This window comes from Cynocephalus volans, chromosome 11, assembly GCF_027409185.1.
Source record: "Cynocephalus volans isolate mCynVol1 chromosome 11, mCynVol1.pri, whole genome shotgun sequence".
NCBI lineage: Eukaryota > Metazoa > Chordata > Mammalia > Dermoptera > Cynocephalidae > Cynocephalus > Cynocephalus volans.
The window spans coordinates 49,571,115-49,585,306 of record NC_084470.1 but is presented as its reverse complement, the minus strand read 5'-3'; the positions used below and the strand labels follow the sequence as shown (position 1 = coordinate 49,585,306).

Here is a 14,192-nt window from a genome sequence, read left to right as displayed (position 1 = left end):
AGCACTCACCCCTGAGGAGGGCTGATCGGGGATGAGGCTGCTGGCCTGGCACCGGAACTCCACGCCGCCACCATAGTCCAACGCCACACTCAGCCTGCCGAATAACAGGTGCTGCTGGGCAGGCCAGGCACCTGGAGCCTCCGGGCTGCCCCCTACTCTACTTCTCTGGCCTCTGGCCGGCCTTTCCCCAGGCTCATCTGCTGGCTGCTCTTCCCTCCCGTTTCCATCCTTTTGCTCTGAGAACCTTGTCCAGTCCACCGTGACCAGTGAGGGTGCTGCTACAAGGGATGAAGGGAGAAGGGGCAGCTCAGCCGACTCACTGTGCGGGCCTCACATAGCCATGCAGGTCCAGTCTCAGGGGTCCCACGGCAAAGTCCTGCAGGCGACGCCTCTTCCCTGGAATCTCCCTTTCCACCTACCGAGCCCAAGCCTGGTCACTGGTAGTCCCTGGGCTGAGCAGGCAGCATGCTACCCAGGAGAGAGGCAGTGGCTGCAGCCCCACCCCAGGCAAGGAGGGCTCACCTTGTTGTCCAAGCTCATGAAACCCAGGGCATAGCCAGTACACTCCACCTTGTGCAGGATATTGGGGCTGAGCACCGTGGGTGTGAAGGAGATGTAGATGGTGCTACTGCCCCCAGCAGGGACCACCTGGCATGAATACAGCAGCCTCAGCACTGCCCCATGCCCACTGGCTGGCAAGCTCCCAGCCCCCACCCCAACTCACCACCTGCTTGGGGCTGACAGAGTACAGGCCGTCGGAGGGCACCCCCTCGTGCCCCTGCAGGATGACTGAGATGATCTTCTCTGGGGCCCTGTTGCTGGCACTGGGGCTACCCTCAACCTATCACCAAGGAGTCACACAGGCTCAGCTGGCCCACTGGCCACACCTCAGCAGCCCTGAGTGGCCAGCCTGCCCTGCTCCTCCACCCCTGCTCACTGATGGGGCATCTCCATGGCTGGATTCTGATGCATTGGAGGGGCCTGGGGACCAGAGGAAGAAGCTGCTCTCAGAGGTCTCAGGGCACATGAGTTCGTTCCCAGCTTGGTCCCGCAGCGGGAAGGGTGGCCCGTAGGACACCAGCAGCTCTAGCAAACGGTCTTCCCTGTCTTCCGGAACATAGGTCTCCCAGTCCAGGCGGATGTCTGGGGCAGACATGGGGGAGAGGGCGAGGAGTAAGGGAGGAGCAGGCTCCCCGCACCCCTCAGACAGAAGCTACCATTCTCCCACACTCAGGGTGGAGGTGGGCCTTGCTGCCTCTCTAATGCCACTTCCAGGCAATTCTCATTTTAAAACATAGTCTTTACAGGCTTATGCCACCTGGCTCTGTCACCTGAAGCCCTCATGATCACAAGGCCAGCTCTTCATGTTCAGATGCACAAATCCAAGCAGTCCACTCTCCCCAGCTTCCTCTCCTTCTGGCTGCTTGCCCACAGGCTGGGCCTCTAACCCTGCACCCATCAGCCCCCATGTGCTTCCACTTCCTTCCCCAGCCAAGCGAGCCTTGGGGGACCGCCACTTACTTCTCCCTGTCTTACCAGCACCCTCACGTCCCTCGTCTACCCCCATCCTTCCACCCACCTGGCAAAGTCCCATCCTGGAAGAACTGCACTGCGGTCCCTCTGTACACCACTGGAGGAAGGCCACCAGTGGAACAGATTGCCTCCCCCATAAATCTGTCACCAAACACCAAACTAAACCAGGTCCCCATACTGCTGTCCCTCCCAGGCTGCACCACAATAATGTCAGGCTGTCCTCGCTCTCCTCTGACACTGCCGTCTGCCTCCCCATGCCCAGCTGATGGCCCCACCTCATCTCCCAGAAGCCCCCAAATCAGGAAGGCCCTGAAGTCCTGTCCTACACCTATGCATCTGTCTGTATCTATCCCAACTTCCCCTCCCCTCCCGCCTTCAGTCCTGCTCCCGCCCCCATCAGGGGCCACCCAGGACCAGAATCCCCTCTCTAGTATCAGCAACTTGCATCTCTCCTAGGTGCTCGCCAGTAGCACTGAGGCAAGCCCAGGTCTTCCTGTCACGAGCAAGCTGCCCTCTGCCAGACAAGCTCCTCCAGTTGCCACCTTCACTCTCCCCTTCATGGCAAGCTCCTAGGACAAAATGTCTATAATCCTCTTCTCCTCCTCATCTCCTACCCACTCCTCAGTTAACATATGATTTATTGAATACTTGTAATGCCAGGCACTGGGCGCGGCCTCAGAAACACCTGGTGAAGACAACACCCAAGGTTCCTGATCTAGTGTTTCTTATATTTATTACCGGCACCTGCCTCTTACGCCCACTGAATCACTCTCACCAAGGTCACCAATGACCAGCAAATCCTGAAGTTCAGTGGACAATCTCACTTTCAAGTAAAGATAGAGAAATGAGCCCCAAGGAAGGGAAGGTAACCACTAAAGGAAAGGAAAGTCAAAGAGAAATTCAAAATTAAACAAAGGGAAAATGATACAGTTGCAAAAAGATTAAAGTAGAAAATGAATAACAAAGTAAAACAAATCATAGAACAAGATGGAAGAAATATATGGATTAAAAGATAATGTCAGATTGAGTTTTTTTTTAAACTCAGCTCTCCGTTGTTTACCAAAAAACACACATCAAAGTCATAAAGGGTGAAAATAGTGGGGTGGGCGAGGAGGCGCCAGATTAATGACAATAAGAAAATACCAGGGTAGCAATGTTAATATAAGGCAAGGTGGACTTTAAGGTCAAAAGCACTAAAGGGGCCAATGAGGGATAGTATAGGGTGACAGAAGAGTTAACTTGTGAAGAGGATCCAATATTCAAATACACATAACAACAGAGCAGCTAAAAACATAAAGTGAAACTACTGGAAATGCAAGGAGAACTTGATAAAAATATGATTAGAGTGGTAGACTTCAACACACTCTTTCAAAATTGCACAGATTCAGGAGCCAACAAGAAGCAAGGTGGTAGAATGGCGGGCCTGTCCCTGACCATGCGTTCATTAGAGTCACCTGAGGAACTTTAAAAACAGCAGTGCCCAGGCCCTGCCCCTGGAGACACTGATTCAGTTGGCCTGGGGTGGGCCCAGCTTCAAGATGCCTTAAATACTCTCCAGGGGACTGTGCCTTTCTGCCTCATGTCTCTGAGCTGTCCCTAGCTCATCCCATGGCCCAGAAAACTTTTCATCCCCAGCCACTCCCCCAGGCTCACCCTTCCTCCTGGACTCAGCCCACATGCCCTTCCACTGGGAAGCCTGAACCTCCTCAATACCATCCCCCAGTACCTTGTAGCCCATGGTCATGTCTGTCCCACACATCAGGACAGAAGCCCCTTGGCAGAGATTCCCCTGTCCTGTTCTCTGTATTCCCAGCCCCTTACACAACCCCTGACATGTAGTTCAGGTGCCGCTGGCTGAAGGAATGAGAAAGGGGTACCCTGGAAGTGTCTGTCCCTCTGTATGGTGACCCTGATGAGAGCAGGGCATCTATGGCCCCATCGACACTGGGAGACCCAGTTTGAGCAAGGGCAAGACCTGTCCTCAAGGATGGAAGTGTTCTCTCTCTCTCTGACAACCCTGTACTGGTTTCCTCCATGATTTATTTCATGAGCATCTCACCACAGGGGCTGGAGTTATTCAGGCGAAGCTTTCGGGTAATTGTGTCTCCTCCAGAGACCTGGGTGCCGAACCTGGAGGTGGGGAGACCCAACTCAGCACAGCCACAGCCAATGCACATCTCGCAGGCAGGGTTATTTCACAGAGGAGCGCTGGAGAGGGAGGCTTGGGCAGGGAGGCATTACCATGGAGGTCTGTCCTCGCCCCAGACTCACTGAGACCTGGGGCTGAGGGCCTTCCGTGCACAGCACCGGGTGGACTGTGATCCGGGGCAGCAGGCAGCAATCCATCCCCACCCACCCTTAGCCGACCACAGTGATTCCAGGTCAACTATGTGAAAGCCCTGAGTCTGGCACTGACCTCAGGCAACACTGACTACTTGCTACTTCTACCCCCCAGAAGCCCTCAAAGATGAGCAGATGGTGGCCCCATCCCCTGAAGTCTCTCTCCTCCGGGGCAGCCCTGTCGTGGGGACTTCTTGTAGATGGCACCAAGTGGCCCTGGGCCAGCTGGAGAGCAATAAGCCAGCATGGACATCCCAGGCTGGAAGCCAGTGGGTTTCAGGGGGCCATCAGGGAGCAGAGAATAAGGCTATGGGTGGGGCACCTGATGACAGGCTCCTTCTGGCACTGGTCCACGGTGTAGTAGGTGGTCCTCAGGGAGCTAATGGGGCAGCCCACTATAGCCATGTGCACTGGGATGACTGATGGTGGCAGGTCTCCCACCTGCAAACACACACCAGCCCTTGGTCAATCCTGCCATCCAGTGTCACTGCATTCCCTCTGGGAGAAGTCACCACTTGTCCAGCCAGCCAGGGTCCCCACAGGGTGGTCCCAGCTGAGCCCAGCCTTGCTCCCCACCATCTGGTGCCCATCCAGACACTTCCAGGCCAGGGCTGCCTCACCTCTCAGCCTCAGGTCCCTTTCCTATCCTGCCAGCTCTGCTCTCCCACCCAGCCCTGTGGCCTGCACACACATCTCAGCCTGGAGAGCTTTGGCCTCTCACGACCCCTTTGATCAAACTTCTGTATCTTTTAAGTGGAAAATACTTTATTATTTTTCTCTGCTAATAAAAAGTAATAAATGCTTATTTTTAAAAAAATTTGAGAGTATGAGAATCACCTATAATCCTACCCCTGCAGCATGACTCACTGTTAACATTTTAGTGTATAACCATCTACATTCCTTTTGTGTACATAAAACACAGATATAAATGGGGACCATACTGGGTATACTTTTCTTTAATAATTTTCTCTTTTCTCTTAACAATATAAAATTTTACTAACAAGAAGTTTACAGCATCACATAACAGGCTGTACAGAATTCCACTGTAGGGATGTAGCCAGGAGTTTTTAGCCAGTATTCTACTGTTGGACATGGATCCTTAGGTTGTTTCCTTTTTATTTTTTCTCAATTATAAACAAACGCTGAGAAGAAAAGGAAACCTGTTACGAAGTCACTTATCTGCTTCTTTCCTTGGGAAACTTTAAATGTGTACCCAGCATGTTCCCAAAGTACATCTAAAGGGCAGTACGCATTTCCCGCCCCCGCACCTGCCGTGCACCTCCACCAACAACTTTCAAACCTTGCTATTCTGAAAAAAACAGTATTTCGTGGTTATTTTACTTTGCATTTCTTTAATTACTAGGGATGGTGACATATTTTCATATGTTTATTGGCCATCTGTATTTGTCTTTCTTTGAGTTGCCTATTCAAACCCTTTGCCCACTTGGGATGTTTTTTCCCCCTTCCTGTTATTTAAGAACTGTTTGTATACTGATGTGATCAACCTCTGCCATACATAACACAAACATTTAAAGCAAATACGTATTATAGTTAACATATTCAATTTACTAAATAGTTCATGAAAATCTTCCGTATAACAACCGAACAGTATAAGACAAAGTGTGCACGTTTCATCCCTCCGTACTAACTAGGAGCTCAGTACGCCAGCACCATCTGTTATCTTATTCACCCCTGTATCCTCCACAGTACAGAGGGCAACAGAGGAATCCACACACAGTGGCACTCAATTTATGCTGGATGAAGGAGTAAATAAATGGACCACTGGGTGAATGAATGGATGCACAGAGGGCTAGGCGAGGGCGTGGCTCCCAGAGGCCGTTACTGTCCCTCCACTCCTTCCTCCCTCCTCCAGGCTTGGGTTCTGGCCCAGGCTGGCAACTACTGGTTCCTCTGCCCCACACCTCATGAGAAAAGGTGTGGGAAGTCTGCTGCTCATGAGCACCCTTCTTGTCTGAACGGTCTCAGCCTCAATCCCAGAGGTTGCAGTAGATGCGAACGCCCATCTCGAGATTGGTGGGCATTGCCTTTCAACTTGGTGAGCTTAGAGAGGCTGAGGGCCAGGTGTTGGAGGAGGGAGAAGCCCTCCTTTGGGCCCTTACCGTGCAGATGAGGCTGTCCCAGTACTCTCCCCACATGTTTGCGCAGCCTGTGATGTCAATACTCAGCTGCTGGTAGGCCCCCAGCATGCCCTGGGAAATGTGGGGGAAGAAAGCAGCTCCTTTCCCGTGAGACAACATACTTTCTACAAAATCTGAGGGAGAATCAGGAGTGGGGATTAAAGGCCCTGGGGTTGGGAGTGAGATCTGAACCCTCAGGTGTTAGCAAAGCACTTCCCCAAACAAGCCACCCCACAGTCCGTCCTTGGTCAGGCTTAACATGCTCTCTTCCTGAGAGCCCAGGATCCAGGGCCGGTGCTCAAGGCCCTACTTGGGCCAACTCTTATCTCCTGAGGGACCAGGCCCCAGTGGGAGTCCTCCCTTATGAGCCACCACCCATCCCTAATCAAATCCAGGCCCTGCGCTAGAGCCTTATGCCCTAGCAGGGAAATGGCCTCATCCAAGAGAGGGGTGCTGTCAGGTGAAGAGCCATGGCTGTCTTGGGGACCCCACTGGGAAATACACAGAGAGGGGCTCTGTGGTCCTGGTCTCCCTCCATGGCAGCTGCTGGCCCACATCCTCAGAAATTCATGCAAAACCCAGGTTAGGCCATGGCCTGGGGCTGGCAGCCTGACCCTGGTGGCTCTTACCCAGCTGCTCTCGTTTGGCCAAGTGCTCTCTGATCCGTGCCGTCCTTAGCAGAGCAGGAGGCAAGTCGGGACTTTACGAATGAAGACACAGAAACAGCATTAATCAAGGCAACCAAGCCTTTCCCAAGACCTCAGCCACGTCCCGTGGCCACCAACATCCTACCAGGAGCCCAGCAGAGGAAGGTGGCCCTGCCTGCTCTTCCTAGCAGATAGCTGGTCAGGTATCTTCTTCAGCCCCTTCTCTCGTCTTTGCTCCCACTGTGCTTCTACCACCCGAGGCATCCCCAGCTGCAGGCCACCCACTGATGACAGGGATTGCCTCCCAAAAAACCCACGAGGGATCTGGGGCAGGGACCCTCTGCCCCCAGGCTCTGTGCCCTGGTTACTCCTGGATGCAAACCCAGCCCAGATGCCCCATCTCTTGCCCAAACTTCTGCAACAGACCCGTTTCCAATCTTTCCTGCTGACATCTGCCCAGCATCAGTGCACACTCAGTGAATTTCAGAATGGAAAATTAATGGCTTAGACACTATTCATAGCTCCCCGACCATCCATGGCAGTGGTTTTTAAGTTGGGCTCCCCTGCCTCAGGAGATTAGGCAGTGAGGTGTTACACCACACAGTGGTATGCTAGTAAACTGCCTCTCCAGGAAAAAAAAGTCCTAATTATAGTGTTTGCCAGTTTCTGTGGTGTAAATACTTTCTCCATGACCAATTTCAAGTTACAGCCTTGCAAAATGCCTGAATATTTAACAATGGGTGCTCCTGAGCCAGTACTAGCTGGTTCTGGCACACCACTCTACGTGTGTATGTGTGCCTAAGCATGTGTGTGTGTCTGTATGTGCATGTACGCATGTGCACACATGTATGTATGTGTATGTGCATGTAGGTGTGTGTGTGCATTCATGTGTATGTATGTGTGCATTTGTGCAGATGTATATATGTGTGCATGTGGGTACACACGCATGTGTATGTGTGTATGCATGTGTGCATAGGTGTATGTGTGTGCATTATGTGTATCTATGTGTGCATGTGTACATGTGTGTATGTAGGTGTGTGCATGCATGCATGTGAGTGCACACACATGTGTGCATGTGTGTTCATGTGCGCGTGTGTTATGTGTATCTCTGTGTGTGTGCACATGTATGTATGCACATGTGTGTGCATGTGTATGTAGGTGTGTGCATGCATATGTATGTGTGTGCGCGTGTACATATACAGTGTGCGTGTGCATGTATACATGTGTGTGTGCATGTGTGTCCCTGTGTGTGCGCGTGTGCATGTGTGTATGTGAATATGTGTATGCAGGTGCATGTGTGTGTGTGTGTAGATATGAGTAAGTGGTGCTCTAGGTCTTGACTCTGCTCTTGACCATAGTAGCTTTGCTGATCTGTCTTATCTACTGGGCATCCCTTCCCCACCTCACCTCTCCACATGTCAGCCCAGGCACACTATTCAATGCTCCCCAAATACTCCCTGTTCCTGAATTCTCACTCTCACACCTTTGCCTGCACAGTTCCCTCTGTCTAAGGGAACTTCTCCCTTATTACAGGCCCATCCTGCCCTCCACTTCAGCAGGCCAGGCTCAGAATAAAGTGCTGCAATCCCAGCCTCTTCCATGGGCCCTCTCGGGGTCTGAGTTGGACAGCAAGAGCCATTTTCTCTCTGCATTTCCCCATGTCTACCTGTGAGAACACACACTCCCACCTCTCACACCCACCAGCCTCTGGCCTCATAAGCCACACAGAAGCCCAAGGGGTAAACCCCTCCTGGCCACATCTGCCCTGGGAACTGCTTCTGGAAGAAATGAGACTTACAGGCTGGTCTTTTTGCTCAGGCTGTTTTGGGGGCTCCCAAAGTACTCAAACTTGAGGGTGAAAGTGGTCTGTATTGGGGAGCAATTGGTCAGGATGAGCTGGCGATTCACACAGGTCCTCAGGGGCACTGTTGAGCCAAAGTCCAGGCAGAGCTCCTTCCCATGGCCTGGTGACCGCTTTCTGTTGAAAACACTGAGCGTGGGCATTAGGTTACACACCACCCTTGGCCCTGCTCAGACAATCTCCATGCGTGGGGGTGTGGGAGCTGCCCAGGAACCAGGCTGCGTCCTCGGAGTGCCTCCTCATTGAGCTACCAACCCACAGACCAAACTTTCCTGCCCACCCTTGACACCGAGAGAGGACTCTAACTATACAAACTGTCCCTGCTGGGGACTGACCGGCATGTCTCCCAGTTATTGGGCCTTGTGTGGGAAAACCCAAGGTCCCCTGCCATCTCCTACCTGTCTGGACACCAGGCCTCCGAGTGTAGGTGGAAAGACCACACAGAAGGTAGGGATGGGCTAAAGGGATCTGTTCCCATGGAAGTGGTCTTTTCCCAGTTGCAGCAATCGGGTAAGCGTAGACTGGTACCATAATGCAATGCTGGTCCTTTGTGTGGTGGCCTCAGCCACCAGGCCCCCATCCCCGCTCTGGGCTTACCTGCTATCAGAGCCTTCCACAGAGATGGCGATAGCCACTTGCAGTCCCTGGGGCTTCCCAGAAATTCCTAGGACCAGCGGCTTCTCTATGCCTGACACGTGACAAGGGAGGGCCAGGCTGGTCAGCTCTTCCTACAAGAAAGCCCATCCAGGGGTCAGACCAAAGGCTGAGGCCTCAGAAGATGGACCCAGATTGTCTTCCACAGCCCAGGTGGTTGCTTTGGATGGCTCAACATGAAGGCCGTGACCTCTGTCCAGGCTCATCTCTGTGGAAGGGTTGTCCGGTTCCTCCAGTGAGCCTGGCCTGTCAGCCCACAATCTGCCCCCAGAAGGCCTGGCCCTTCCTCAGGGTTCATGGCTGTCTTAGTCTGCCCCAAATATCTGGGCATGCCCATGTGAAGGGAGACCTCTCAAAGTGGACCTCTGGAGAAGCTGCACATTTACTCTGATGAAGCTGCTACTATAGAAATAAAACCCTTCCTGAGTAAGGTCTGCTCCATAGCAGGCCTGGGCCCATCTGTCTATCATCCTAGCTGTATAAGAAAGTCCACTGTCCCCCTGTTTGCCAGCAAAGAACTGGGACCTGAGTCTTCAAGTCTCTGCAAGGAAGAAGTTTCTCTTCTCACAAGAACCACAAAGAGATAGCCACTTTGTGGCTAAGTTCTGAGCACATTCCATCCTGATGGACTTCCTTTGGGCCTCTCCTGGGAGAAACCTAGCCACCAGTTGGCCTCCCCCAGTAGCATCCAGCACAGAGCCTGCTGTGAGCAGCAGTTCTGCTCTGATCTCTGGGCCAGTGGGAAGTTGGGCCCACCGGTGGCCACAGAGTATGGCCTGAGGAGAGCTAAAGCTGGTGCCAAAGGCTGGGCATGGCCAGTGGGTCTCATGGCACATCCAGACCTGCTCTAGGCTCCCCAACCTTGTGTCCCTAGAGGGCAGGCCCAGCAGGAATGAGGACTCCTGACTCAAATGCAAGAAATCTCTTCACCACCCACGAGGACCCGGAGTGGTCCTGAGGTAGAAACTCCCTGGTGGTACAGGTGCAAACAGTTGGCGGGTGCCTTCGCAGTCACTCAGGCCCCCACATGACTTACTCACCTGGCTGTGAGCAATCAACTCCAAGTTCAGCTGGCGCTCCTCGCTGGGGCCCAGCAGGCCACGCCTGGGGGAGACTGTCACTGTGCAGAAGTGTGCCTGATGCCCCAGAAGCTGGCAGAGACACGGATGGGCCTGTTATCGGTTGCTGGGCTCCCAGAATGGACCAGGGTCCACACAGTACTCAGCACTGGCACATTCTCTGCTGGAGGCTGGCAGACTGGGGCCCATAATGGGACCGACAAGGCTGGTGCTCACTTCTGGGGATAAACCACAGGTCCCCTCTCCTCTCTTCCCAATCCCAGATGGACTTCACTTCCTTTTAGGGGCTTGTCTGGACTAAACAGGCTGCTCTGGGAGACTCAGAGCGATGGGGAGCAGAGGGCAGCTGCCTCTGACTCACACGGATGTGGCCTCCACTCCTGTGGCACTCAGAGCAAGCTCCACAGTCAGCCACAGGGGCAGTGCCACAGCTGGGCTCCTGTCATGGGCTACGCTGGCTGGGAGGCTCTGGCTGTGTTCACCAGAAACTCCTTTTCAGGCAGAGAACTGGAATTCCCTAAAGGTAAGGCGACAAAAAGCTGGAGCAGATGTACTGCCCCTTCAAGGAGCTTTTTTGGGCACTGTGGAGTGAAGGACAGTCTTTGGGAGGGAAACTGAGCTCCTTTTCTGGGGGAGGGACTTGCAGGTGCAACATACCCCTCCACACGTGCCTCTGTTGCTGAGGGCTACAGACCTGCTGCCTGACGGCATGGGCTCACCTTGCCCCAGTGGAACTGGGTGGGCAGGAGAGTGCCATTGATGAGTGTGATGGTTGCCTTTGCAGGCACACTGAGGTAGAGGTTGCTGACCTCCACCTGGCTGCTCTGCAGGTACACGTGGGGCTTCTGGACCTCAGCATACACAGGAAGGTAGCTGGAACGCAAGGAAATAAAACACATACTGCTCAGAAGAGAAGAAATAATACTGTCCCTATTCACAGATGACATGATGGTCTATGTAGAAAATCCCAAGAAATCTATATTTAAAATAACTCCTAGAACTAATGAGTGACTTCAGCAAAGTTACAGGGTACAAGATCAACACACAAAAATCAATCACATTTGTATGCACTAACAATGATCATGTGGAAATAGAAATAAAAACTATAACACCATTTATAATTGCTCAAGAAAACTGAAATACTTAGTTATAAGAAAAATTGCTGTGGCAAACACTCTGAGCGTATTTCAAAGTGGTTACTTTTCCTCCGGGTACATTTCAGAATAGTCACTTCCCTTCCTCTCCAACCCCACCTCTGGCTGAACAAGAGAGAATTTTTTCCAGTCTCCACCATGAGAACCTAGTGAATCCCCAAGAGTTTTTAACTCTCAGGCTAGCCTACGTTCAGTCTCCAGGAATTTGCTGAAGCTACCATTTAATTGCTCCTACTGTTAGTGTCTCCAGTAATTTCCACTTCAGGTAAATTGATCTGTATTCTCTGTATTTACTTGTCTCTGCAGTTTTTGGGGTTGCTCTTCGTCCCATCACTTCAGTTTTATGAGGAATCTAACAAAAGCCGTTGTTTGTTTTTTAGATTGTTCAGCTTTTTCTTGTTGTGAGGGCAGGAGCTTGATGTGCAAGCTCTTTACATGTCTGGGTGGCTGAAGGTATTTAGTAGGTATGATTAATATTCATAATATGTTGAGTTTAAGTAAAGGAGATCATCCGACATTTGGATGGGTCTGATTCAATCAGTTGGAAGGCCTTAAAAGCAGAAATGAGGTTACCCAGAAAAATAAATTCATGTGTGCATAGCAGCTTCAGCTCATGGCCCGGGGTTCCAGCCTGCCCTACCTGGAGACCTACCCCACAGATTTCAGGCTTGCCTAGCCAGCCCCTACAATTGTGTAAACCAATGCCTTGCAATGAATTTCTTAATAAATATATTCTCACTATATTTCTTTAGTAGAACCCTAACTGATACAATTGTATCAAGGTAAACACATAGGTAAATATAAAAGACAGAATAAATGTATTTTTGCTTGTAACTCTCTCCTACCTGATTTAAAAGATAACTGAATAAACCAATAACTGTAAAATTGTGTTGATGGGCCTATAATGTATAAAGATGTAATTTGTATGACAATACTAGCACAAAGAGAGAGAAAGGAACAAAACTATATGAAAACAACATTGCATACTATTGAAATTAAGTTGATATTAATCCTAACTAGACTGTTTTAAAATTAAGATAATAACTGTAATGTCCTGGGCAACCACTAAGAAAATAACTTTTTAAAAAGTAAAATAAACATGGGAATTAAAATATTAAAATAGATATTATAAAATATCTATGTAACATATAAGAAGGCAATAATTGAGGAATACAGGAACAAAAAGACAAAAGACATAGAAAACAAATAGCAAAATGGGAAATGTAAATCCTACTTTATCAGCAATTGCATTAAATATAAATGGATTAACAATCAAATCAAAAGGTAGAGATTGGCAAAATGGATTTTTAAAAAATGATTCCACTACATGCTGTCTATAGGAAATATTTTAGATTTAAAGACACAAATAGGCTGAAAGAAAAAAGATAGAAAAATATATACCATGCAAACAGTACCCAAGAGAGAGCTATAGTAGCTATATTAATGTAAGATGAAATAGATGTTAAGACAAAAATTGTAATGAGACAAAAGAAGGATATTTTATAATTATAAAAGGTCAATTAATCAGAAAGACATAAAAATTATAAACACACATGAATCTAACAACAGAACCCCAAAATGCATGAAGTAAAAACAGACAGAATTGAAAGGAGAAACTGACAAATCAGCAATAATGGTGGAGACTTCAATACCCCACATTTAATAATGGACAGAACAACTAAGTAGAAGATGAACATTAACATAGAAGACTTAAACAACATTATAAACCAACCAGACCTAACAGACACATATACAACACTCTAACCAACAACAACAGAATACATATTTCTATTAAGTGTACGTGGAACATTCTCCAAAATAAACCACAAGACAGTCCATTAATGCAAGCTTCAGTAAGTTTAAAAGGACTGTAATTATACAAAGCATGTTCTCCAATAACAACAGAATCAAATTAGAAATAAACAACAGAAAGAATTTTGGGAAACAAAATTATGTGTAAATTAAACATCACACTAGTAAATAAACAATGGGTTAAGTAAGAAAACACAAGAAAAACCAGAAAATACTTTTATATCAATGAAAATAAAAACACAGAAGAAAAAAAAGGAAAATGAAAACACAACATATCAAAGCTTATAGGATGCAGCTATAGTGGTGCTTAGAGGGAAATTTGTATTTGTAAGTACCAATTTTTTTAAAAACAAGAAAGATTGCAAATCAAAAACCTAAGCTTCCATCTTAAGAAACTACAAAAAGAGCAAACTAAGCCCAAAGAAAGTAGGACAGAAATAATAAAGAGCAGAAATAAGTAAAATTTAAAAAATAGAAAAACAATACAAAAAATCAACAAAACCAAAAGTTGGTTCTTTGAAAACATCAACAACATTGACAAACTTTTAGCTAGACTGGCCAAGAAAAAAGAGAGAAGACTCAAATTACAAATCAGAAATAAAAGAGGACATCACTACTGACCATACAGAAATAAAAAGAATGATAAGAGAATACTACTAACAACCGAGTGACAACAAATTACATAACTTATATAAAATGGACAGATTCCTAGAATGACACAAACTACCAAAACTGACTAAAGAAGAAACAGAAAATCTGAATGACCTAAAATAATAAATTTAGTTAGTAATTTTAAAAGTTCCCACAAAGAAAAGCCCATTGCCAGATGACTTCGCTGGTGAATTCTAACAACCATTTAAAGAAGAATTCACACCAATCCTTCACAAACTCTTCAACAAAATTGAAGAGGAGCAAATACTTCCAAACTCATTCTATGAGGCCAGCATTACCGTGCTGCCAAAACCAAAGACATC

The 14,192-nt window shown here is 48.8% G+C and overlaps 1 protein-coding gene across 1 annotated transcript in view; it reads right to left on the bottom strand.

The window, feature by feature from the left end:
- DLEC1 (DLEC1 cilia and flagella associated protein) overlaps positions 1 to 14,192 on the bottom strand; it is a 69,107-nt gene that overhangs the window by 3,075 nt on the left and 51,840 nt on the right. Inside the window, exons 20-32 of the mRNA XM_063114593.1 lie at positions 10,972 to 11,125; positions 10,214 to 10,324; positions 9,117 to 9,247; positions 8,457 to 8,636; positions 6,641 to 6,711; positions 5,994 to 6,145; positions 4,196 to 4,314; positions 3,593 to 3,663; positions 938 to 1,143; positions 725 to 841; positions 523 to 648; positions 321 to 415; positions 10 to 94 (exon numbers count right to left, since the gene is read on the bottom strand). Of these exons, the coding sequence (XP_062970663.1) occupies positions 10 to 94; positions 321 to 415; positions 523 to 648; positions 725 to 841; positions 938 to 1,143; positions 3,593 to 3,663; positions 4,196 to 4,314; positions 5,994 to 6,145; positions 6,641 to 6,711; positions 8,457 to 8,636; positions 9,117 to 9,247; positions 10,214 to 10,324; positions 10,972 to 11,125 (1,618 nt within the window). The remainder of the gene's footprint in view (positions 1 to 9; positions 95 to 320; positions 416 to 522; positions 649 to 724; positions 842 to 937; positions 1,144 to 3,592; positions 3,664 to 4,195; positions 4,315 to 5,993; positions 6,146 to 6,640; positions 6,712 to 8,456; positions 8,637 to 9,116; positions 9,248 to 10,213; positions 10,325 to 10,971; positions 11,126 to 14,192) is intronic.